This window comes from Podarcis pityusensis (genome assembly GCF_964106645.2).
Source record: "Podarcis pityusensis genome assembly, chromosome: 14".
NCBI classification, from domain to species: domain Eukaryota; kingdom Metazoa; phylum Chordata; class Lepidosauria; order Squamata; family Lacertidae; genus Podarcis; species Podarcis pityusensis.
In genome coordinates, this window is record NC_138039.1 from 9,947,958 (window position 1) to 9,973,535 (window position 25,578).

The following is a 25,578-nucleotide window of genomic DNA, read 5'->3' on the forward strand; positions in this document are numbered from 1 at the left end:
TGCAAAACAAGAGCATTAAATGTCCCTTATTAGAGAAACCAAAGGAAAGAAGCTATACTATTTCACTTTGGTTTTGTTGCTAGGGCCAGACTGAGCCTACCTCTAAAATGCACACAGCTTCAGTCACCTGAACTAAATTACTCTGCAGACTTGAGTAAGTTCCAAGGATTTCATATAGTCTCTAGATTTTGTTAATAGCACTGACTATGTCTAATGCTCTTTACTCCTTCTCCTTACAACTTCAGGCAATTATTCACTCATGGGCTGTGGTTACCAATCCCTTCAAGCAGCAACTTAATGTAAACCCCCCGTGCCCGCTGTGGGATCAGTTGGTTTGTTACCTTGCAGTGATCAAATTAGTTCCATCAGTCACAAGGAAAGTAGATATTTTATTATTGGTCACAGAATACACTGTTGAGTCTAGAAGGTAAGAGCCAATCTGCATTCAGTTGAAGCAAACTCACTACGAGTCGCAGTATGGCAGCTTGTATTCTTCTGGTCCATCAAGCTTCAGTGATACTTCCTCCAGCGATCATGCTCTGAATAGCCAAAACAAACAGTTGCAGTCTTTTGGATATTAGTATATGGAAGTGCATCCTTCATTTAAAAGGTTTATCCCATATTTCCATGTGTGTTCAAAACAGCTTCTAATTACCATGACAAAGCTAAACAATGACATACTGTATACGATCATTAACCAAATACCTGGGGAAAATGGGTTTTACCTAACGCCTGACAGCAACATGGCATCCAATTAAACATTCAGGTTCCCAACAGTAAGCAGCTATATGCATCTGGGAAATTTACAAATTTCCCATGAACACAACCTCCCCATTTCTCCAGGACAAGTACTCAGAGCTATACTTTGGCCATGTAAGTTCAATTTAGGTATCCCAAGAAACTAGTAGTTCCAAAAGGAAGAGAGAGAGTGCAACTGATGCAATCCACCACAGGTCGGGGCATGAAGCACGAGCAGAAAATCAACAGCACACATGCCTTTCCCTAAAAGCATTAGGAATTCTCCTCTCAGAGGACTTACAGTACAATCGCATCTGACGCAGGGAAGGTACATAAATGCAAAAACTGCTATACTTGAACCACCCATTAGTGTCCTTACATTTCCAGAGCCAGAGCACTGAGTGGGCCTTGTCCCCCAAGCAAGGCCATCACATCATGTTTGCTCTGGAAGCCTAAGGGTGGTCATGCAAGTTCTTGTGGGAACCTGGGACGGCCCCACAGTATCTTGCAAGAGCACCCCAGAGCCTGCCTGCTTAGCAGGGCTTGCCCAGTAAGCAAGGGAGGGAGGTTAAAAGATCTCTGCTTTGCATGCATTTATCATGTAAAGTTGAAATCGTGCAAGATAAATGTGCGAAAGATGCGACTGTACTGTATTTACTGCTGCTTTTTAGGTGTACAGAATGAAAGTTTTACTCACTTATATGGTCGAAGCTCCACATGTAGCTGAGAACCACATAGGCAGTTAGCATCATGGCGACGCCACCAATGCCTGGTTTCTTCACATCAATGTACTTTTTGACAAATCTGTCATAGCCTAGTGAAAAAGGAGCGTAGTCTTAGCCATACAGATAGCAGAGGAACACCTAGTAGTGATAAGTGACAGCTACACTAAAAAGCTAACAGAATAAGGAAATGAAGTCTTCAGCCCAAGATCACTACTTTTGCAGCCTGTTGTTTAGTTCCATTGAACTCAGTGGCCTCAATGAGACCTACCTTTCTAGCTAGTGTACTTCGGCTTATAGCCCAAGTAGGAAATTTATCAAAAATCAGAATTTTACAACAAGGCTGTACCATTTAGTTTATCTAAACACTTTAAAATGGCTACATTAAGACATATGCTTAAGAACAAAGGGAAAGGGACTGGGAACTCAGGTTAAAGCTGCAGCTCTGTAGAACAAATGTTTTGCAAAAGGCCTTGCGTTCAATTCCTCCCTGTCCAAGTAACTGGGCTCGGAAATAAAAACCTGCTTGAGATGTTGCAGAACTACTGCCAGCTCTACATGGGGTAACAGCCCTCTGGTTTTTTATTCATAAGCAGCCACTGCCTCTATGTTTTTATGCTACTCCTGTTGATTTTGCAGTTTTTAGTATATGCTTGTTTTAAACTGAAGGCTGGTGTACAAGTCCTTTAAATAAGTAGGAACGAAGGCCAGAAACTGCCTGTTCAGGGTTGTAGTTCTGTGTGCATTTATTTGAGTGTGCCAATGAGCACAGTGGAAGTTAGTCAAGAGTAGAAATGCAAAGGATCTGGCTGCAAGACTGAGGAGACTTGTGGCTCAATCCTATGTCTTTTTACTCTTATGCTACCAAATTCAATAGAAATATACTCCCAAGTATGTATTTGGATCACACTGTGAATGCATCAAGTGGGATTAAAAATCTGAAGGTGGATCACAACTAGATTTTCAAACCCCATGAAGCCTTTATTTCGTTGGCAAATTAAAGAGTATTTCAATGGACAGTGTGATCTGTTGTACACTGAATCCTGCCAGTGTTTCTCAGGTATAGCACTATTGGCATAAACCTAATAGGAGACTTCTGAAACCCTGGTTATCTGCACACAAAATGTTGGTGTTGAACAGATTAAATATTCAGCAAGACAATCACATGCATACAATTCCTGCCACAAACATATGCTCCACATCAGATGTTTCCCAGACACTCACCTCCTCGGATACTCGTAACAAACCCAGCTGGGGTGTAATCTCGAGTTGCTAACCAGTTTGGCAACTGCCCCACTTTTACATCCAGCAGCCTCATATCTTTTACTGGAACTAAGAGGAAAAAAAGAATGTGAGGGTGGGTATCTGATATGACTTACCCACCCCTATGCCAAGGAGGAGGAACAAGTGGTAACATAAGGTTCTCCCCCACACCTCCCCTCGGAGGCGACCACTGACTTCCGACATCTTCAAAAGATGAATAGGCAAATTCATGGAGAAGAAAGCTATTGGTGGCTTTTAGCCATCACAGCTATGGCACAGCCTCTTCGGTTGGAGGCTATAAATACTTCCCAATACCAGTTACTGGAAACTGCAGGAAGGGAGAGTTGTTCCTGTGCTCAGGTCCTGCTTGCAGGTTCCCCAATAGAGGCATCTGGTTGGCCACTGTGAGAACAGGATGCTGGCATAGGTGGGCCATGATCCGTTAGATCAGATATGTCCAACCGGTCGACCGTGATCTACAGGACCTATTTCCGTGGGCGTCGCGTTGACATTTATTTTCTCCCCGCCGGTGGGGTGGGGGAAGAAGGTGGGCGGCCGATAGGTGGCTTTATTGCTGTGTGTGATTGTCAGCGATTTCTTGTAACCCTCCTTTAAAAAAAAGCTCAACTCCACCCCCCCCCCAAAAATCGACATCTCTGGGCAACCCTCTCCCTAAAAAGCTCAGCAACTCTTTCCACCCACCCCACGCATGCTCCCCCTCCCTCCAATGGGTTGTATACTCCCAGTATTAAAAAACTGCCCTTTTTTAAATACTGGGAGTAGATCGCAGTCTCTTGGGAGCTGAACGTGCTTGCACTAGGTTATTCTTATGGGGTGGGGGGCAGGGGCGTTCGAAGCTTTGTCCGCCGAACTTCTGCCTGACACTGACACACAAGTGCAAAGGAGAGCTGTTGGGGGGCAACAAAGAGAAACGGTGGTCTCAAGGGCGAACCCCAGCAATGAAGAGCAGCGGCCTGGCGCTTGTACCCAGGGCTACATTGAGAAGGGCGTCTCTTCCTCAGAAGGCGCTTCTTTCTCCTTCCACAGAACAGCGGGGCGCTTCTTCTCCGGGAAATGGGAGTAAATTAATCCCAGCACCGCCCTAGCCCTGACAGGAGCCGGGTCACCTTGGCGTCTCCCTCCCTCCAAAAGCGCTTACCGGGTCGGTCCGCCATCTTGAAGCCGCTGCAGCACCTCCGGGCTCCTCCGCTCGCAAGGGCTGCCGGGAGAAGGTTGCTCGCGCGGGGGCTCGTGGGAAAAGAAGGTCGCCCTCTCCTTGGGCGGTGTAATGGGCGGGCCTGGCGAGTTGAGGGGCTGGGCTGGGCGGAGCTAGTTTGGGCGGGAAAGAGAAGCCAAGCGATTGGATAAGAGCGGGACGTTCTCCTCACAGGTGTTTTTGGCGACCATCCTTGGCGCGCGCATACTTGAGGGGCGAGATCCACTGAAGGCAGTGGAATCTGCTTCCTGAGTAAACAGGCATAGGGCTTCATATTCCGCTTTTTCCTTTCCTGAAGGGGAGCCAGAACGGCTTTTCAGCTGAAAAATACCCCGGTCAAAGAAAACACACACAAAAGCAAAACAACAACAAAACAAGCCCAGAAACAATAAGCTCTCGCATAGAAAATACTCTCTTAATAAATGACTTAGACGAAATGTTTGTCCAAGCCACAATGAATTAATGAGATTTGCTTTTGAAACTGACACCACACACAAATACTTTTTTAAAAAAAAAGGTTTTAACAACTATTTTTCGATACTGGTTGCTTAATTTCTGCTGACTTTTGTTGTGTTTTAACCTTTCAAAAGCCACCCTTAGTGCTGCAAATTACAGCAAAGGATGGAGGAATATATTAAAATAATATTGCTGTTCTATAGTTCTTTTAATATAAATCGCTCAAGTTGTGTAGCATAAAACTGCAAACATCGTATCACGATGCATTCTAAAACAATCACTAATCCAAAATATAAAAGCAGTAAAAAGGCACCTCACCTCCAAAAAAAGAGAAAGAGAATACAAAGGCATACCTTTTAAAGAGAAATGATTTTGAAACACAATCTTCTAATGATTAGACAATTCCGTTATTTTATTGCTGATTGATTTGTTCTGTATAAATGCTGGCTTCTGCTTTTATTTTTATTGCTTTTATTAGTCTTGGATGTTGGGGTTTGTTTGTTCAACCCTGATGAACAGATTGAAAGGCAGGATGTTAACATTTAAAAATCGATCTTACGAGGAAAGGTTACAATATTCAGGGCTTTTTGGTTTAGAGAAAAGGCGAGTAAGGGGATAATAGAATATGCAAAAATATGCATGGCATAGAGAAAGAGGCTACAGCATGTTTTTCTCCTCTCATAGCACTAGAACTCGTGGGCATCCTGAATGTTGGATTTGAGACTGATAAAGCACTTCTTCATACAGCACACAGTTAAACTATGGAACTCACTGCCACAGGAGGCAATGAGGAGGTGGCCACCAACTTGAATGGTTTTCAAAGAGGACTAGACAAATTCAAGGAGGTGATAAGAAAATAAATGCTCCTTCAATTACATAAAGGTATATTGAACTAATAGGGATGTGGGTGGTGCTGTGGGTTAAACCACAGAGCCTAGGACTTGCCGATCAGAAGGGTGGTGGTTTGAATCCCCGCGGCTTAGTCATGCTGGCCACATGACCCGGAAGCTGTACGCCGGCTCCCTTGGCCAATAAAGCGAGATGAGCGCCACAATCCCAGAGTCGGCCACGACTGGACCTAATGGTCAGGCGTCTCTTTACCTTTACCTATATTGAACTAATAAAGGGAACAGCCATGTTTCTTTCCTCTCGACTGTGAGGCCTTGAAATAAAATGCATCTTGATATAAAACGTATCCCCATGAGTCAGACCCCTTGCAACTATAAAGACATGTAACAATTTGTTTTGCAACATTTTTAAATTAAGTGCTTTGTAACAACTGATCGTCTTAAAGCTTGCAAAACAGTTTGCAGTTTACACTTGAAATCTATGCAACCATCTTTTGTTTGTTATTATTTTTATATAATTTTTATATATAATTTTTATTTATGATTTCCAATTGTATACCTTTCAGTAATTTTACAATCATTTTAACATTTTGAAACTCGACTTCCTTCCCCCTCTTTCTGCGGTTCCTTAAATTTGTTTTTTTTAATATCTGCATATTCCAAATTAACTTCATCATTTATTCATCTACTTTAAATGTGTACTCTTATAAAACTGCAGGTTATTACAACAATCCTGCCAATGTTCTTATCCATTTTCAGTTTGTTTGTAAATATTCAACAAACCGTTTCCATCTTTTGTTTGTTAAATCCTTTCGCTCTTGCTAATGTCTTTATGAATCCTGTAAAAATTAGTCTGTGAGTTTGTGATTGTATTTTGTAAATCACCCCGTCAGGCATTGTCTCCAGCTATCAATTTCCAGTCTCATCCTCTCACGACACCTAGGGGGACGTAAAAGCCAAAGATGAGCAAAAGATCTTGTTGCCTCATGTCATCACTGAATCAGGTATGACTCACCTGTCTCACATGTACCTAATCTATGTTTGGCATGAGGGAGTGGGGAGCGTGAAAGGTAGGGCAGTTCATAAAAAACTTTTTTTAAAAAATGCCTGCTCCAAAGGTCTTATCTTACTACACTAGGGATTATATAGCTATACGTATCTGAAATTTCATGCGTATCAGTTAATATCTTGACCCTGCTGAATTGAAATTTCAGCCTTCACGACACAGGACAACGGCCAAGTAAACATTTATTTTCGTGGAGGAGGGTCAAGATATTAACTGATATGCATGAAATTTCAGATACAGTAGTACCTCGGGTTACATACGCTTCAGGTTACAGACGCTTCAGGTTACAGACTCCGCTAACCCAGAAATAGTACCTCGGGTTAAGAATTTTGCTACAGGTTGAGAACAGAAATCGTGCTCCAGCGGCACGGCAGCAGCAGGAGGCCTCATTAGCTAAAGCGATGCTTCAGGTTAAGAATAGTTTCAGGTTAAGAACGGACCTCCAGAACGAATTAAGTACTTAACCCAAGGTACCAATGTATAGCTATATAATCCCTAGTGTAGTAAGATAAGACCTTTGGAGCAGGCATTTTTTTAAAAAAAGTTTTTAATGAACTGCCCTGGTGAAAGGGGATTTGAGCTCGGGACTTATCTCAGTTCGGGGTTTTCTCTCTTTTGCCTGCCTGTGGATACAGAGAGGACCCTGTTGCAACAGTGTCCGTACAGTGGGTTCCCCGGCTGCTGACGCCTTTCCAGAAGCAGGAATGAGTCACATGCTCACTGGCTCTTTTGGCCAAGTGTCACAAAAACCTTGATGACTTCTTTGCCAGACTAGTTACTCAGGAAGAAACATGGGTCCATCCAAACAATGGACGCATTCTGCCTTACCACCTCCAAAGTAGGCACATGTCCAACCATCAGTGGGCAAGGTCCTGCTCACGGTCTTCTGGGACCAGCACGGAGTAGTGATGATGGATTTCCTGGCAATGGGTACCACAGTTTCCGGGACATACTACGCTTCACTGCTGTGGAAGGCCATCAGAATTGAGAGGTGTGGTGTGCTGAACAAAGGTGTCTGCCTCCTGCAGGATAATGCCCCGGTTCACAACTCACATGTTGCACAGACGGAAGTATGGTCCTGTGGCTCTGAAATCCTTCCTCACCCCCCTTATTCTCCCAACCTTGCACCATCGAACTCCCACCTCTTTCCAACCATAAAGTTCTTTCTGAAGGGCAAGCTTTTTCCAGACGATGAAATGCTGATTTCTGGGGTCAAGCCGTGCCTTCTGACGCAACCTGCTGACTTCTACAGACGAGGTCTCCACATCTGCATAAAGCAATGGGAAAAGTCTCAGTCTACAGGAAGTACGTCAGGGGAAATCTTTAATGAGCGCCCCTCGTAACTTGGCCTCGCTGGAGGTCTATGCGGGATTGTGGGGAGGGTTCTATTGACTGCACCTTTCCTGAGTTTCCTTTCCTCCAGGGCTATTGATGACTACTTGTTGTGGTTGTTGTTTAGTCGTTTAGTCGTGTCCGACTCTTTGTGACCCCCATGGACCAGAGCACGCCAGGCACTCCTTTCTTCCACTGCCTCTCGTAGTTTGGTCCATCTCATGCTGGTAGCTTCGAGAACACTGTCCAACCATCTCGTCCTCTGTCGTCCCCTTCTCCTTGTGCCCTCCATCTTTCCCAACATCAGCTTCAGGATCTGTCCTTCCAGTGAGCACTCAGGGCTGATTTCCTTCAGAATGGATAGGTTTGATCTCCTTGCAGTCCATGGGACTCTCAAGAGTCTCCTCCAACACCATAATTCAAAGCATCAATTCTTCGGTAATCAGCCTTCTTTATGGCTACTAGCCATGGTGATTATGGTCTGCCTCCACAGTTGGTGGCAGCAATGCTCTTAAACACCAGTTGCTGGAAACCACAGGTGAGGAGAGCGCTCATATGCTCAGATCCCATTGTGGCTTCTCAGTGAGGCATCTAGTTGGCCCTTGTGAGAAATGGATGCTGGACTAAATGGGCCATTGGCTTAATCCAGAAGGCTCCCTTTACGTTCTGATGCAACCATCCTGAATGCATGATCTTGTTCTCTTGGCACACGTATATCCTCCTCAGGGCCAAGATCTGGCCATTCTGAGCGCAGAGCCATGCTTGATAATTCACACATAGAGAAATTTAGGGTGATACAGGGACCTAATAGTGAGTGAATCTGCACTATTTGACAAATAGCCATTTCAGAGCAGCCCAGCAGGTGTCAGCCTTGCTTAGAAAAAACAGCCTGTTCAGAAAAAGCTGTTCAGTTTCTCCAGCTGCTAAGAGGCTCTGGAAAGGCTTGCAAAATATGGATCTTTTTACTATTTACTTATTTCTTAAAATGAGCTAGAGGTTGCTGCAAAGGGATAGGCCACTAAATAAATTTACATCCGAAGGAGGCTGTGCTACGCGGCGGAGGAAGGCAAGTATTGCAATATTTCCTACAATTAGAAACAATAAACCAACCAGTTAAAGATTCTGGGTCTTGCTGATAGTTTAGGTGTTATAACTAACTGGTTTTTTAATTATAATGGCTATATCACAGTTTTCATGTTGTGTACTACCCTGTAATCTGTTTAAGAAAGGGTGGTGTGTTAATAAGACAATAATAGGAGTAGTAGGAACAACAACATAAACAACAAGAACTAGCACTGTTACAGGTGCCATATAATGCTTGTTCCACATTTGTAAGAAATCAATCATTTAGTGTGGTCGCCCTTTGGAACTCCCTGCCTATTGACACCAGGCAGGTACCTTTACTGCACTGTTTTGAGTGCCTGCTAAAAACATTTTTGTTTAGAGAAGCCTATCTAAATATGTAGAGTGCTGATGTGTGTTCTCATCTGTGTTTAGTTTATCACTAATTTTATTTTATTTTTGAAATGTTTTCAATAGTTGTCTTTAACTGTTTTACATGTAATGTTATTTTTTATTCTTTTGAGGGGTTCCCCCCCAATAAATAAATAAATAAATAAATAAATAAATAAATAGACAACAACACCTCTCAGTTGGCTTAATGTACATTCACATCACACAATTGTTTCCAAACAAGCAATAGTGGTCAAAATTCCATGAAGGAAAAATTCCCTGCTATTTTAAAATTCCCCCCCTGCAGTATGAAACTTCCAGAAAACACTGGGGGCACTCAAAGCCAAAGCTTCCATTCAAGCAGGCCAATGGTGAGATCCAAAGGGCTGGACCCCATGGGAGATCTTGTGCTCCCTAGAATAGGGATTTCTTCATTAAGAAGGCCTGTGGCATGTCTGTGAAAAGACAATTAAAAATCATACAGTGCCTAACACAGTGAATTACAGTTGTTGCAAGAGGCAGGAAAAAATTGTGGTTTGCCAAGAACCTCAGCAATTTTCTTTTTTTTTTTTTTCCAATGATATTTATTAAAATTTTCAAAAATACAGAAAGTAAGAATTAAAATACATTTCAAAGCCTTATTTTCATACATCCACTTTCCGGGACTCCCCCCTTCCCCCACCCCTACCATATTCCTCTTTCACATTGTTGGCTCCACAAGCTCTCAGTTCTAATTGAAACTTAATTTATTTAGACCATTATCCGAATTTAAAATTTATACACTCCTCATCAATACTCTTAATAAAAAACAAAAATTCTTTCCCAGGGCCCACCCCATTTTCATTCCACAATTTCCCTTTTTTTAATAATAAGGACACCCCACACAGTAGAAATATCAAAAATAAGAAATAAAAAGTATAGTAGATGAAAAAGAGCCAGTTCAAAAAAAAAAAAGAAGTTAACAAGCCTTTGGATTTTAGTTCTCCCCCCCCCTGTCCCCGGTTTAATTTCCCCCTGACCACCAAACCATGTTATCCGCCTGGAATTCTTAAAGTCCATAAATCACCTATTTCCCCCAACTCCTTGCTGGCTTTTTCTTTTTATAGTTATTTTTTTTTTTTAAAAAAAACACTTAACTTCAACCTCAGCAATTTTCTAGTAGCCCATGGCAGGTCAGATTTTGGGAACCACTGCCTTAGAACATCATATCCCCCAGTAAAGACCTGCAGATGGAGGTTTCTTAGTAGACAAGTTGATACTCAGTGGAACAGGGTTTCTCTGAAGGCAGAAAAGCTTGAAAGCTACTGGCTTAGCCATCACCAATTTGTTGTGGGCTGTCAGACGTCACAGGGTATGCGTGAGAATTCTGGTCCTCTGTTGCTTAAGATGCAGGAAATGCTTCCTGATGAAACTAGGATTTTTTTAATGGCTACCATGAACAAGTCATCTCTAGAGAGGTTACTGGACAGCTTGACAACTGAGAGGTGTCCATATTTGAACATGGCTTTTCGTGGAATTTAGTGTACACAGCAAGTTTACCCCCCACCTCTATTTTTTTCTTCAGAAGATGGCCTGAGGGACAGTTCTACATTAATAGCAACTCCTTTCAGAAGAAGCAATCTCTGCTCCCTGAGAAAACAGCTATTTTCAGGCAGGCCTGTTCTCAAGGAGCTGCTATTTTTAGCAAATTCTGTTTGGTGAAAGGGGGGGGCGTCTTTGTTTCTAAAAACCCACAGCCTTCCCCTCTCTCCAGCACTGGTAGCTGCTCCTTGTCTGACAATGAGCTATCCCTTGTGGCGCATATTAGTAGCCTGAGGGAAGTGTACAAAAAGCAGCAAGCCAAGCAAAGGCTAATGATGGAGGCGGAAGCCTTACGGAGTGCTCCTTTCTCAGCAGGTTCCATTAGTAAATGAAGTTTTCCTGAAGGGACCCATATTTGCTTTCAGTGTATTCCAAAACACGGCACTTAATCCTGCCATTCAACTTTCTTTAAAATATTCCCCTCCTAGCCATACGACTCAGATGTCACGAGCCACAGTGGCATACCCTCCAACATTCCTCCAATGAAAATAAGGATGTCCTGTTCCATAATACAGTTTTACCTTGGATCCCGAACGCCTTGCGAGTCAAAGGTTTTGGCTCCCGAATGCCGCAAACCCGGAAGTGAGTGTTCTGGTTTGCAAACGTTCTTTGGAACCCGAATGTCTGATGGGGCTTCCACGGCTTCCGATTGGCTGCAGGAGCTTTCTACAGCCAATGGGAAGCCGCGCCTTGGTTTCCAAATGTTTTGAAAGTAGAACGAACTTCCGGAACGGATTCCGTTCGACTTCCACGGTACGATTGTAATAATAATTTTGTTATTTATATCCCATCCATCTGACTGGGTTGCCCTAGCAGCTTCCAACATATTAAAAAACCTTATAAAACATTAAACATTAAAAAACTTCCCTATGCAGGACTCCCTTCAGATGTCTTCTAAAGGCTGTATGGTTACTTATCTCCTTGGCTCAGGGGTCAAATAACTCCATACCCTCCAACATTTCTCTGATAAAAATAGGGGCGTCCTAAGGAAAAGCGGGACATTCCAGGATCAAATTAGAGACTAGGATGGCTTCTGTAAATATGGGACTGTCCCTGGAAAATAGGGGCACTTAGATGGTTTGTTAACACACCAGAAAACTTCCTGAATTATCTCAGCAGGCATGTGGGTTGTGAGTAAGGGGTGTGGCTCAGTAATGAAACATCTATTACTACTATTACTACTGCAAAGATGGGAGAGAGGTACCTGAATGGTTTTTCTGGCTCAGGTTCCAGAATAGCTTGACTGGCCTTGAGTTCTATTCTCCTTGACCTGGAAGGAGGAAGATACATTTGCTGCTGTGCCTTAGGGAAGAAAATGTTGTGGGCTGGCTGTTCATACATAAGAACCACTACATGCGTTGATTAGAAACTGCTAGGATTGCAGTGAAATTTGTACGGCAGCGAGGGTGGTCAGCCTTTGGAAGCCAGGACAGAGCTAGCCTTGTCTCTGCCAAATCTGCTTCTTGCTCCTGGGTTGCCCTTTCCCATCTAGCATCTCAGACACGCCCCATCAATGCTAGCCTTTCCCCAGCGGATGGCCTCTCTGGGGATGCAATCCGAAACCCTGTTTCATACCAGGCCTCTTGGATGGAGCATTGCATCCAGATGTTTTGCTGGGAAGCTACCTTTGAGAAAGCCCAAGCTCAGCGCCACTGCCAAGGAAACGTCTCCATCAGTCAAGAGGTTGCTAAAGAAAAAAAGAGAGAAATCTTTTCTAAACTAGGCTGTGCTACATCTGACCACATCTGTGACACTTTGGTATCTTGCAAAAACAGGGTTGTATCCAATGCTAGTCCTTTTCATTGAAATGAGTGGATCATAACTCAAGTACATTAATTTTAGTGGGTCTACTATGAGTAAGATTTAGTTGGATACAATCCACAATTTCCACTGGTCTTGCGGGGCAGGGTATAACTAGTTCTTGTGATCTTTATTTCAGTTATCCGCTCAGGGCCACAGCAGACATGGGAATTCCAGAATGAGATCTCCCAGTTTTCAGTTTTTAAACTTGGTCATTCTAGCTGTTAGTCCTATAAAATATGGCCCTCTTCCCCTATCATAGGAAAAACCACACATTTGGTAAGTTTAAAATGGTTTACTTACAAACTCTCCAAAGGTCAGGTTCATGTGCTTTTCCATACATCAGTCAGAAATCACAAGCAGTAAAACTTGATTTAGTTACAGTGGTGAAAGTTCCTAAATAATTTGGTATAGGAATGCAAAAATGGCTTGTAAGAACCATAAGGTCTGAGCTGCAGCAACCAGCTCAGAACCTCTTCACACGCAGAGCTTGAGCTGCTCTTCTCCGGTAGTCTGAGAGGGGAACAAAGGCCTGACTACCTTCCTCCCAAGGTAAGGGGGAGTGACCTAGCTATGCCTGGCATGGTGTTAACCCCTTCATGCATTAATTAGACTTAAACATGTTGGTTATATGAGGCAGATTATAACACAGGGAAGAGGAATGGACTATCCTGAAAGAAAGAATGGGACCCTGAATGTGAGAATTCTGCTCTGCAAAACCTTCCTGCAAGACCCACTTGCCACATTTTGAAACAAGTCCAAACGATGCTGCAAAAAATGCACTTTTCAGTTCAGTTTATTATGAAGTTAAGCAGGTGCTGAAATCTCATCTCCTGCTGCAATCAGCAGGGCTTAAAATTGCTTCACTTTGGCTGGGTCGTGCACCCGTCATGAGTAATATATACATATTCTTAACGTTTTTCATGGATGCCTCATTCTTGAGCATCTGAAAGGGCTTCACAGCATGAGCTGTTCCCAGTCATCTGCCCCTTGAAGTTAATTCTCATCCTCCGATAAACACTTTCTTCCCGTTTTCTTATGAGAAATCATTGCTGGGGATCAGCAGCATGCTCTTGCCCACTTCACCTGTTACGAATGACCCACACAAAAAGAGAGCAGCATGAACAAGATAATCCCTGTGCATTATCACACCTGAAGCCTTACCAACAGGCTTTTCAGATTCTGTTTTCAGTTTCATGTACATGCCTCCAGTTTCCACAATGGCTGATGTTTCTACACACAGGGGTTTCTTTTTAATAAAAAAAGTTTATAAATGTAATAGTGACAATCTACATCTGGGACGGGGAAGCTCAGGTCTGGGGGGCCAGATGTAGCCGTCCCCATGTGTCCTTGACTCGGGAATATGTGCTTGCTACTGAGGCTGTACTGCTTTTGGCCTGAATAAAGATATTTTCCTTACTCTGAAATAAGTGTTGCCATTGTTGCTTTCTGGAAGGGGAGCCTGACAGTAAGAAGGCAGTGATTTCCTTTCCAATATCATCCAATTCATCAATATCAGCGCTGCTTGCATTCCCTTGCGGTTTGGTTTCTGCCAAATACTATGCTATTTGTTTCTCTGGCCGTTGTGCAAGTTATGTAACTATTTACACACTTTGACTTCCAGTCAATGTAAAGGAAATCCCATAGTAACGATTAAAAAGTCATCAACTGCATATTATTTCCAGGCTTGAAACACACACGCACCAATGGGAATGAATATGGATTGTGCTGGGTGGCTGATCTCCATTCCTGACCACAGAGAAGCACGCAGATTGCAGCAATTTCCAATTCCTTCCCTGTTTTCATCACCGTTCTCCAACATGCTGACCCTGCGAGCTTTGCTCTCCTCAACTTGGGACGTTCGCAAGTGCCATCCTCATCACACCGTGAGTCGGGCAAATGGAACAGTCTGGTTAGAGAGGAGGGAAGACTTTGATAACACTGTGTTCCACCCTCCATGCAGACTGTGACATTTCAATCTGTTTTAAACATCTGCTGTATCATTCCAGGAGCTTCATATTCAATGGCAGCCAAGGCGAGAGCTACGGTATTTTAATCCCTAATCATTCATCATTGGGCCCTTTCCCATCCTTCCCTTGCACTCACTTTCTCTCTTCCCTCCCCTCTGTTTTGCCCCCTTCCCATCTGCTGCCCTGCAGGCACATGTCGGCAAGAAATTCCCAACTTCAGAAGCCACTGGGAAGCAAAACGGAGAGACTTCACCAACAGCAGGTCCCCAGTTAACATTATTTCAACAGTGATGAACATCAGCGAGGAAGGAAACGCTCGGCCAGCCCCAAAATATTTTGCTGCCTGAGATGAAAAGGACAAGATGGTGACCCTCACTTTCCTTGTACAGAAGATGACAGGGCAATGGTGGAGCGCAACCAGTGGGCTTTGAATTATCTGTTGGTGCAATGAGGAAAGCATTTGCCGCTCTGAGATTCCAAAATGCCCAGAGTATATTTAGAGGAGAGCTACAGCAGAATTCCTGTAAATTGTCACTTGGGGGGCCCAGAGAGAAGCGAAAGGTATTGTCCACGATGTGTTGTTTCCTATATAATTCCCCTGGGAGACAGGTTTTTGGAGGAGGGGCTTCAGACAGTTTCCTTTTCGTACAGGAGGGAGAGAATCTGTTACACGCTGGGATAGGGATAAATTCGCTACATATACAGTTTCTATGTTTGCTCTACCAGCCGGATGGATCAGGTTTTTAAAAATCATTGAGCATAATGAGGTCCAATATGCTCATGTCAGGGAACTGCCATCAGTGCCGGAGGGAGAGAGCAAAATCCAGAGGGATTCTGGAGAGCGTCCCGGGATTGGGAGAGGCAGCCCATCTTCTGGGGAAGAGAATCAGCGTAGCACCAGTGGAGAAGGGGGGCAGATGGGGGAAGCAGCGAGGCGGTCCCATGACTCCTTGCCGGGGACCAGCGGGGAGAGTAGAGGTCCTCCGCTGCCTACGCCCTCCTTGCGCAGAAGGCTTTCGCGCAGAGAGAGTAGGAGGAGACTAGGCGTCAAAGAGCTTCTTTGCTGGAAGAAGTTTAAGAAACGCCCACTGATGGATTCTGCCAGCGATTGAGACAGCCACGGGTGAGTGGCTGTCCGGACAGAAAAGGTTCACTCAGGCAATCCAGCCAGGTGTTTGCACCGGCTTACGCACGAGCAACCCCTAGAACCATTACAGGTCAGGACCAGCAATGTATCTCTAAACTTGATGGTTTGTGGTTGACCAACAGCCTTTAGCAAATCCATCTGACTGACCAACAATGGTATTCATAAACAAAGGATGAGAGTGGTGGTTCTCAAAGGGTGTGGCATACCACAATGAGCCCCAAAGGGTGTGGCATACCTTCCAAGAGCTCCAGAAAAAATGGGACATCCTGTTTTTTCTCACGAGAACTTGGCGGCCATTTTGGGTGCTGCGATCTTATGTGCTCTTGGGCTGCGCTCTAGCGCCGAAAAAGTGCTTTTCTCAGGACTGCATGAGATCTCTCCCTGCCCAAGTGCTTTTTTTCGGGATGAGAGCGAGGCGTGTGTCATGTGACAAACCAAGGAGTGTGTCGTGGGAAGATGTGCACCTCAATTTTGCATTGGAAATGTTGGAAGGTATGCTGGCAGATGAGGATGGCAAGCGTGGCAGGAAGGTTCAAGGACAATCAAAGAAACATTTAAACATTTCAGTGTAGTATAATACAGTATCATAATTTTTTTTATTGCAGAATATGGATAGATATCTTTTCAAAATGCTAGCAAGAGCATCAAGTGGTGCTGAGGACAATCCTATTCAAACAGAGTGCGGTGCAGAATTTGTTTGATTCAACACCAGTGGCAAGTTTCTTTGTGTTGATGAGGAGTTGAGAGCTTGTTTGTCTCAAAATAGGTCTAATATAAATGAGATTACCTGGCAAAAGCAAGCTCACGCCTTCCATTGAGTTTGTATAGCCACTTAAGGTACATGTGTCAGAGTCTCATTTGGAATTATGGTATATTTTGGGGATGATTCATGTTCTTATGTAGCTGCACTGCATTGTTTTAGACTTTCGCCGTCCCACAATCATATTAGAAAGTAGTTGTGTTCTGTGTTATAAATCAAGCACTGTTAGGAGTTGTTCCTTTTTGTTTTCCAATGTATTTTTTAAAAAAATTGGCATGAGCAAATTTTCACTCTGAATGTGGTCCAGAGAAAGATGTTTGAGGACCACTGGATCAGAACTAACATAATACAGACTACAGGTAAAATGTGTATAGTATTGTAACAGAGCAATCCTTCCCTAGTGCACACTCCTCTCTGCCCACCTAACAAGTGGACAGAGGTACCCCAAAATGGGACATTCCACGGGAAAGGAGGGGCTGGCCTGGCCCTGGAATCACTAGATCCTAAGTCAACACTACTGCTGTCATGTGACAGCCTTGGGCACAATCCATCCATGTCATGGAATCTAAATAAGCATTCTAACTTCTCTGGGTTGAGTGCTATGAGCCCACTGTCTGTGAGGATTTCAGATATGTGTGTGTGTGTGTGTGTGTGTGTGTGTGTTGTGTGTCCTTGTTTCTCAATTTTATCCTTATACATGTTTTTTGTATGTTCTGCAGTATTTTACGCATTGTGGCTTGACATTACTTTTTTTGATTGTAGTTTAGTAATTCTTTATAAGTGTAACCTGATTAATTACTATTTCTTGATATTTAATTTTACTGTTTACTATTAGATTCTCATGCATGATTGAATATTGCTTTATTTGATGTAAGTTGTTTATTTTAAAGTTATTGTGACTTTTCTTTGCATTGGTTCAGACTGTTATTATTAATGTTTGACGTTTTATTGTGGGTGTTTTTTTTTACATTCTGTTGGAAACTACCCAGAGTGGCTGGGGCAACCAAGCTGGATGGGCAGAGTATAATCATCATCATCATCATCATCATCACCACCATTACCATCCAGAGGTTGACAGGTTCCCCATTCTGCCCTAGAGAGTTTGCTGTCTGTTTCCATAAAGGAAGGAGACATTGGCGATAACGTTCCCTCTCACTACTCTCACCCTGCATTGAATACAGTGGTACCTCAGGTTACATACGCTTCAGGTTACATACACTTCAGGTTACAGACTCCGCTAACCCAGAAATAGTGCTTCAGGTTAAGAACTTTGCTTCAGGATGAGAACAGAAATCGTGCTCCAGCGGCACGGCGGCAGCAGGAGACCCCATTAGCTAAATTGGTGCTTCAGGTTAAGAACAGTTTCAGGTTAAGAACAGACCTCCGGAACGAATTAAGTGCTTACCCCGAGGTACCACTGTATTTGTTTTCTACTCTGTGCATTTATTAAATTTGCATACTGCCCTTCATCACAAGATCTCAGGGAGGTTCGCAGACTATAGTGCAAGGTAAAAGAACAAGTAAATAGTTAACACAAAAACAACAAAACAATAACACCCCCAAGCAGGATGCCTGCCGCGTTTTTCACCCGAATGTCACACACCACAATCCAGGCATTGTGGCATTATCTGAAAGCGATACCACACAGGCATGGCATCCACAAAGCTGACAACTAGAGCTGTAGCTTGTATTTTTATCTCGTAACAGTGGAAACAATCCTAAGGTTTCTCCCTTCAGGATATAGGAGGGATGGATGAGAGTTTTAACTCACTGCTGTAACTCACCTATGAGAAGTGGGCTAAGAGAGTGTTCTGTTCTTGCAAGAGGGAAGGTAGAGTTGTGTGCCCTAAAGGAATTGGGCTGAGTATAGAATCACAGAATCGTACAGTTGGAAGGTACCCCAAGAGTCATCTAGTCTAACCCCCTCCAGTGCAGGAATCTCAGCTGAAGCATCCCTGACAGATGGCCATCCAACCTCCGAACAAAAACCTACGAGGAAGGGGAGTACGCCATGTATATTTTGCCCAGACACAGAGCTTTAAACCATGGACCATGCTTTGAAAGAGTGGAAGAAAGGTAAGTGAGGATAAGCCCATAGAGCACGATGTTATGGCGGCTGGATGATTGTCCTCAGGTGACATTGAATCAATAGGAGTTTCTATGGAGGCTACTAGCCAAAATGGCTACTAGCCAAAATGTCTACATTCTCCCTTCACTGTCAGAGGCAGTAGGATGCTGAAGCCTCCGGCCTGACGCAGCCAGTTGTTCTTATTATGTTGCTTTTAAATGGCTTCTGTGTGGTTATTCTGACTGTTCTAAATTATTTTCGCAGCTAGCTACTCTGGGTTCTGTTGCAGAAAAAGCAGGGCAGACCTTTAAATAAGCTAATAAGGATGCCAGGAAACCAGGAATTATGTTCACATGTGGTGGGGGTGTAAATATGTACATTTTTTTTCTGGCAAAGGGTGTTTAAAGAGATAACAGAAATCACTGAGTTAAAGCTGACCCAAAGTCCAGAGGTTGCATTATTATCAATTTACAATGGGGTAGAAGGTTCGCAGGCTATGAAGGACTGGCTCATATATTTATTGACGGCTGCATGAATAATGATAGCTAGGAAGTGGAAAGGGTAAGAAGAATATAAAATGGAAGAATGGTATAAAGAGGTGTGGGATATCAGTGGTACCTCGGGCTACAGATGCTTCAGGTTACAGATGCTTCAGGTTACAGACTCCACTAACCCAGAAATAGTACCTCGGGTTAAGAACTTTGCTTCAGGATGAGAACAGAAATCGCATGGCGGCGGCGCAGCAGCAGCAGCAGTGGGAGGTCCCATTAGCTAAAGTGGTACCTCAGGTTAAGAGCAGTTTCAGGTTAAGAATGGACTTCCAGAACGAATTAAGTTCTTAACCTGAGGTACCACTGTAGTTATTAATGATAAATTAACATGAGCCATTAAGGTAAGACGGAATATGCAGGAGGAATGATTTTGAGGAGATATGGAGGGCATTTGTAGAATTTGTACTGTTAAAATGGAAAGGGGTCAAACCATCGCAAGAGGTGTTGAAAATTTGGGAGGTTGGAAAGTTACAATGGAATGGTCTCGATGATGGGGTGCACGTTTTATTCTTATTTATGTATGATTATTACTTTGTCAAAATAAAATAAATTTTAAAAAGAAAAATAAATAAGCTAATAAATAGCCCGGAAATAAAACAAATTCATTGCAATGATTTGAGGGCCCAGCGTGGGGAATTCATGGCTCTCCAGATCGTGTGAGAGTATATCACCATGGCAGCTCGGGCTGTTGGGATTTGGAGTCCAAACCACATCTGGAGGGCTACAGATTCCCCCCACCCTTACTGCACTCATTCCGGCACGCTTCTCTCATTCTGCTTCCAGCTCCTATCGTTCTCATTATGCAACTCCTCAGGTTGTAGGAGGTGAAGCTCTGAGATTGACTTAATTATCATTAGCTGTTGCTGGTAACGATAGCAATGCGAGAAGCACTCCGAAGCCTTGCGGGCTCCTGTTCTTTGTTCTACGATCCTGAGCGATTTGTCTGTAGGCAGCTCCGAGTCATTTGCAACAATGGAGATCAGTAACGTCGGGTGACTCAGAGTCACACATGTGGGACCTGCCAATCCTTCTCTGCCCTGCCAGGAGAGCTGAGAGAAGCTTGGCACATTTGCCAGGAGGCAAAGCAAAGGGAACAACAGAAGTCAGCAGCACTGGCATGCAAACGTCTCCAACGAGCCTAAAGGGCTTCGAAAATGGCAGGAACTCCATCTGGGACATCTATGTCAGAGGTGGGGAACCTGCGGCCCTCCAGATGTTGTTAGACACATCCAGTCACCGTGGCCAGCAGTGAGGGATGATGGGAGTTGTAGTTAGGCAACATCTGGCTTGAACCTTGGCCCAGAGCTGAGCCTTTGAGGAAAGGCTCCAGCTCAATGGCAGATCATAGACCTTGCATGTAGAATATCCCAAGTCCAGTTCCTGGTATCCCTTGAGAGTTACTGCAGGTCAGCACAGAGCAGTTTTTCCCAAAGTGGGTGATACTGGCTTCGCCCAGGTCCAAGAAGTGCATCACAGCTTGCCTACCTATTTGGCCAATGGCAGGCGGACTGTGGCACCGGCCTTGCCCTTTCACTTAAAGAAGGGAGATTTCCAGAAGGCACTGAGTCATTTTTTTTTCCTGAAAAGGGGGCAGTAGGCCCAATAAGTTTGGGAACCTATGGCATAGACAATACAGAACTAGGGTGGACCTATGACCCACATGTACCGGTAATTCCATTTGTGTATACAGTGGTACCTCGGGTTACAGATGCTTCAGGTTACAGATGCTTCAGGTTACAGATGCTTCAGGTTACAGACTCCGCTAACCCAGAAATAGTACCTTGGGTTAAGAACTTTGCTTCAGGGTGAGAACAGAAATTGCACAGCGGCAGCAGTGGGAGGCCGCATTAGCTAAAGTGGTGCTTCAGGTTAAGAACAGTTTCAGGTTAAGAACGGACCTCCAGAACGAATTAAGTTCTTAACCCGAGGTTCCACTGTATAACCTTGTTTCTTCTCTCCCCCATTTCTGCTCCCCACTGTCGATTTAATTGTAAGTTCCTCATTTTTCCAAGCTCATGTTCCGATCTTTCTATTTTTGCTTCAGTTGTTTGCGATTTTTTTCCAAGTCCTCCTGAAAATTCACCATCATTTTAGTGCAAATTTCTCTTCTACACATTTTTGTGTGCCATTTTGCCTCATATGCATGTTGCCCCCAAAAGGATGTCAACGAAGGGCCGTGTCTCTCTATGCATTGATGGAGGCACCTGATGAGTGACACTGCATTCACTGAGTTGATGCCACAATGAAGGATGTTGTTATGTACTGAGTTGAATAGGATCCAAAATGCAGCAGTCTGATTGGTCCTAGAACAATAGGATCCTAAATGCAGCAGTCTGATTGGTCCTAGAACAATAAGATTCAGAATGCAGCAGTCTGCTTGGTCCTAGAACAATGCAGCAGTATGACTGGTCCGCAGGAGCCACCCAATCCAGCTCCAGGTGGAAGTGAATCCACAACCTGATTGGCCTACAGGAGAATCTCGGAATTAGCCAATCACGTACAGCCCATTGTGTAAATAAGGTATATAAAGCAGATATTGTGGGGAAATTTCCATTCCTCCTCACCACTATGAGCTGAATAAAGAGCATGAAATCCACTCTCGATTCCGAGTATATTTCAGCTGTAGACACCCTTGTCAATTCCTTTACACCGACAAGACGCTCAGCGATCATTGTTTTTGCGGCATTTCCGTGCTCTTCTGGAGTGGCTGTCGTGCGCTGAGGTGCCTCGGTTCTTTGGAACCCACTTTCTGCCAGCTTCATGATTGATGCTTTTGTCTCGGAGTGTCAATAAAAACAGCAGCTGAGCTTGTCAGGGCCTCATCTGCATGTGTGTACCTCTGGGGAAAGGGCGGTGGGTTCTGAGTGACTCATCCTGACTTGACTCCTCTGGAGAAAGGCACTAGGCAGAACAGTTTGCCTTCCACTGCTCAGGAGCTCTGAAAGAAAAAAAACCAAGATTGTTCTGAAGAAGTGCTCCAAGCTACAGCTGTGCAGAACCCTGAGGCGGAATGAGGCAGCCAGTTGCCTTGGGAGGAAGATGCTTGAGGGGTAAGGAGCAGAGGTATTATGTTGGAGGCATGTGTCATGAAGCTGTACTGCAGCCCATTGGGCTCCCATGAGCAGTAGCACATCAAAACGCCCCACAGCCTCTGGCTCTTCTCTTTCTTTGCACCAGTAGCAGCAACCACTGGATCATTCAATTCACAGTTGCTTTTCAGGGACAAAGCTGTTACATCTTAGGATGTCAGAGAAATCAGACGAAAGCAGAAATGGATATTGCTGATGTTCACTTATCTGTCCCAAGTCTGTGTTGGGTTTGGAACTTAACAGGTTAAGTTGTTCCCATGATGCCTCAACATTCTGACGTCAGCTTTCGAAGCTGGGAGGAGCTGGGAGGAGTTTCGTTTCTGTTCCCCTCTGGTTCTCTGAGGGAAGAGGTCGCAGTTTAGTCATGGCTGCGGTGAGCCCAGGAGATTCCTGGGGAATGTCGGAATAAAGAACTGTAAATGGACAAACCTGGTCTCTGTGTGTTTGTCTGAAGCTAAGTGAAGCTACGTGACAGTTTTCACCGCTGTGTTCAACTCTGCTGAGGCGTGACTGGAGAGCTACTGGAGACGGAGCTGAGTGGCGCAGCTCGGAGGAAGCGCGCCGGGCATAAAGAGCTAATTGTGGATCGTAAATCAATTAGCGGGGGTCACGCCAAACCAATAAATCAATTCCACAGGTTATGGGTGCTTAATCACCGATCGTAAAAACTGTCACAGGAACGCTTTGAAGTGCCGGAATGCGTTTGAAGTCGCTGGCAGGAGTTTTTGCCTGGTGTTAAGAGGCAAAGGAGAGCTGCGGAGCTGAGAGCAGCTGGAAAATCGTTTCCCCACGGATGGGTGCCGGAGGAGCTTGTAATCTGTGAGTACAGCTTGGGGCCCCTTGGGAGAACGGAAGACAATGGCAGGCAGCCAGGTCTTGGAGGACATTGCGTTTGAACAGCTCACTCTAAGATGTTGAGCAAGGGCTGCTGGGAATGTGCTGCTGCGTGTGCTGTGAAGCTTCAGCAGGAGGCCAGAGCCCTGGAGAAAGTATTGAGAAAAGCCTAGAGATGGCTGCAGCCCCTGTTCCTGATGCTTTAGCCTCAAGGAGTGCTAGTGAGCAGATCGGGGGGGCGAAGGATTCCAAAGGCAAGTGTAAAGGCTTGTCCACTGTGCGTGCTGGAGTGGAATGTCAACAGAGCAGGTTCCCAGAAAGCCGCAGTGGGAGCCAGGCCAGAGGGGGCGGAGCTGGCAAGGAGTGCTTTTCCGGAAGAAGGAGAAGGAGGCCAGCTGGGAGGAGCCCCGGGCAGTGTTTTTCCACTGGAGTTCGTCGTTGCTATGTGTGCAATTTGATGCGACGCTTGCTACGTGTGCCCATGGAGAGCGGAGACAGCTGGGCAGGAAGGTCCCAAGGTCAACCAGCTGAGTTCCCATGGGAATCAGTCTCGGAGAGGAGGCCAGCGTGGGAACGCAAGGGAAGGACGTGGCTCAGACACTGGGGAGGGTTGTTTTCTTATCACTGCTTCTATGGCAACTGTGAAGAACAACTCCAGCCAGGACACGGTGACGCGCTGGGTTTTGAATACTGCTGTTGGTCAGCACCTGCTAAGCGAGCCTGCTGGCAAAATGCGGAACTGCAGGGCTGTTTCAACAGGACACAACTGTGATGTTAGCAGACGGAATGAGAAAGTCGGTTTCTGCTGTGGCTAACATGTCTTTTTCTCCTTTACAGGAGGAGCTAGAGGTCTACGTTGTGCCGGGACTGAATTGTTGTTTGTTATCTGTATCAGCTCTAATGAAGCAGGGATACAAAAATTTGCTTTGAAAATGACACCTGTTCCATTTTCAGAGGGGGGAAACAAGTGGCCAACGTGAAAAGGGGGCAGAACAATCTCTTTGTTCTGGAGTCACCTCTGGAGGGTGGTGGGAATGCTGGAAAAGCACAGGCGCAGTGTGCTAAGGTTCCCAGTCATGTGCAAAAGCTGCACAGGTGCACAAAAGGGTACAAACTCCGGAAATGTGGGAGGTCCCTAGGGTGCAGGGCATGCAAGGGTGCACAGGTACATGGTTTTCCCGGGTTTGGGAGGGTAGCCAAAGAGCCCTTTGAGCTCTTTGAGGCAGGTGGTCCAAAGGTTCAGGAAATGATCTTCTGTGGATATGATCCTGCAACCAATGGGTGGAAGTTTGCATACCCAGAGGGTGATCAAACCAAGCTGCTGGTCAGTAAGCAGGCTGAGTTCTGTGAACAGGATGGGTGTTCAAGACTCAGGGATAGTCCTGATTTTCTCTCAGAATGTCTGTCTGATTCTGAGGAGGAAAGGGAGGCAGAGGCTGATCCCGGTGATAGGGACCAGGTCCAGGATCAGGGTTCAGAACCCGGTGATGGGGACCAGGTCCAAGATCAGGGTTCAGGGCAGGTCTGGGCATCTCCAAAGGTTGTGAAAGGAGTGTCCAGGTGTGAGGCTTCATCTCCGGTTAGCGTAATGGAGAAAGCTCACAAACAGGGTGTCAAGTCAGAGGGGGAAGAGTCTGACGGAGAAGACACAACTGCTGGCCCAAATGGGTCAGTAGGGTATCAGGTCACAAGTGCGTGGAAAAGTGTCGCACAGTGTGATTCTGGGAATGTTGAAGGGGTTCAACAGGTGCCTGGGAAAGATGCCGGGAAGTGGCATAAGGCAAAGGGGAAGGTGTTGAACTCAAAAAGGTCTTGTCAGAATGGTTCGGCAAGAGGGGGTGTTGGGTTTGGAACTTAACAGGTTAAGTTGTTCCCATGATGCCTCAACATTCTGACGTCAGCTTTCGAAGCTGGGAGGAGCTGGGAGGAGTTTCGTTTCTGTTCCCCTCTGGTTCTCTGAGGGAAGAGGTCGCAGTTTAGTCATGGCTGCGGTGAGCCCAGGAGATTCCTGGGGAATGTCGGAATAAAGAACTGTAAATGGACAAACCTGGTCTCTGTGTGTTTGTCTGAAGCTAAGTGAAGCTACGTGACAGTTTTCACCGCTGTGTTCAACTCTGCTGAGGCGTGACTGGAGAGCTACTGGAGACGGAGCTGAGTGGCGCAGCTCGGAGGAAGCGCGCCGGGCATAAAGAGCTAATTGTGGATCGTAAATCAATTAGCGGGGGTCACGCCAAACCAATAAATCAATTCCACAGTCTGGAAGGGATGCAAGACATGGGATTCAACCCAAGTCTTGATGCAAAGGAAACACAGTGCAGATTGGGGTGGAGTGGGGGAGATGACATACAAAATTAGGGTAGTTTGTCGCCTACCTCGCTCTGCCCCAATTTGCACTGTTTCCTTTGCATCAAAATGAATAGGGTGGAGTAAAGTCATAGCCTTGCCAACAAAGGTCCATATAGTTAAAGCTATGGTTTTCCCAGTAGTGATGTATGGAAGTGAGAGCTGGACAATAAAGAAGGCTGATCGCCGAAGAATTGATGCTTTTGAATTACCGGTATGGTGGAGGAGACTCTTGAGAGTCCCATGGACTGCAAGAAGATCAAACCTATCCATTCTGAAGGAAATCAGCCTTGAATGCTCACTGGAAGGACAGATCGTGAAGCTGAGGCTCCAATACTTTGG

At 45.0% G+C, this 25,578-nt stretch overlaps 2 protein-coding genes and 1 long non-coding RNA gene across 3 annotated transcripts in view; 1 reads left to right on the forward strand and 2 right to left on the reverse strand.

Annotated features, from left to right (window-relative positions):
- Positions 1-369: 369 nt before the first annotated feature.
- ATP5MF (ATP synthase membrane subunit f) lies at positions 370-4,035 on the reverse strand. Its single transcript, XM_080981296.1, has 4 exons — positions 3,883-4,035; positions 2,685-2,792; positions 1,436-1,552; positions 370-539 (listed from the first exon to the last, which is right to left on the reverse strand). The coding sequence occupies exons 1-4, from the start codon at positions 3,896-3,898 to the stop codon at positions 511-513; spliced, it is 270 nt and encodes an 89-aa protein (XP_080837422.1). The 5' UTR covers positions 3,899-4,035; the 3' UTR covers positions 370-510.
- Positions 4,036-4,754: 719 nt separating this feature from the next.
- On the forward strand, positions 4,755-9,145 carry LOC308463138. Its single transcript, XR_013979474.1, has 3 exons — positions 4,755-5,277; positions 6,137-6,247; positions 6,945-9,145. It is a non-coding gene; the product is annotated as an uncharacterized lncRNA (long non-coding RNA).
- A 2,383-nt stretch (positions 9,146-11,528) lies between these two features.
- LOC308463017 (ATP-sensitive inward rectifier potassium channel 12) overlaps positions 11,529-25,578 on the reverse strand; it is a 96,911-nt gene continuing 82,861 nt past the window's right edge. Inside the window, exon 2 of the transcript XR_013979435.1 lies at positions 11,529-12,361. The gene's annotated coding sequence lies outside the window, so the exon portion shown is untranslated. The remainder of the gene's footprint in view (positions 12,362-25,578) is intronic.